This window comes from Corvus brachyrhynchos, unplaced genomic scaffold (assembly GCF_000691975.1).
Source record: "Corvus brachyrhynchos isolate BGI_N302 unplaced genomic scaffold, ASM69197v1 scaffold805, whole genome shotgun sequence".
Classification (NCBI taxonomy): Eukaryota; Metazoa; Chordata; class Aves; order Passeriformes; family Corvidae; genus Corvus; species Corvus brachyrhynchos.
In genome coordinates this window covers 12,759-13,184 of record NW_008237912.1, presented here as the reverse complement: position 1 = coordinate 13,184, position 426 = coordinate 12,759, and the positions used below count along the sequence as shown (strand labels likewise).

The window sequence follows — 426 nt, the reverse complement described above, 5'->3', positions numbered from 1 at the left end:
TAGGGGGGTTGGGTTTTTTTGGGGGGGCTATGGAGGTTTTTCGAGGGTTTTTTGGGGGGGGTATGGGGGTTTTTTGAGAGATTTTTTTTTTGGGTTTTCAGGGATGATTTTGCTTTTTTGGTGGATTTTTTGTGGGGGTTTTTTGGGGTATTTTTGAGGGGTTTTGGTTGTTTTTTTTTTCTTCTGTGTGTGCATTTTTGGGGTGTTTATGGGGTTTCTGGGTCCCACCTTGCTGATCTCGAAGCCAAAGACCTCCTCGAAGTAGGCGGGCTGGCTGATGAGCAGCAGGTAGAAGGTCCAGCTGCGGCAGAAGTTGGCCACGATGATGGCATAGACGGGCATCGAGGTGAAGAAGTGGCGCCAGGGCGTGGCCAGCTGCGGACAGCGAGTGACCAGTGACCAGCTGACCAGCGGGAGGGACCCCCA

The 426-nt window shown here is 52.1% G+C and overlaps 1 protein-coding gene across 1 annotated transcript in view; it reads right to left on the bottom strand.

Annotated features, from left to right (window-relative positions):
* The window catches only part of LOC103614754 (vesicular glutamate transporter 1), a gene marked incomplete at its 5' end in the record, with an annotated part of 6,937 nt that overhangs the window by 4,571 nt on the left and 1,940 nt on the right, over window positions 1–426 (bottom strand). The window contains one exon of the mRNA XM_008632731.2: window positions 229–420. Coding sequence (XP_008630953.2) covers window positions 229–420 — 192 coding nt within the window. The remainder of the gene's footprint in view (window positions 1–228; window positions 421–426) is intronic.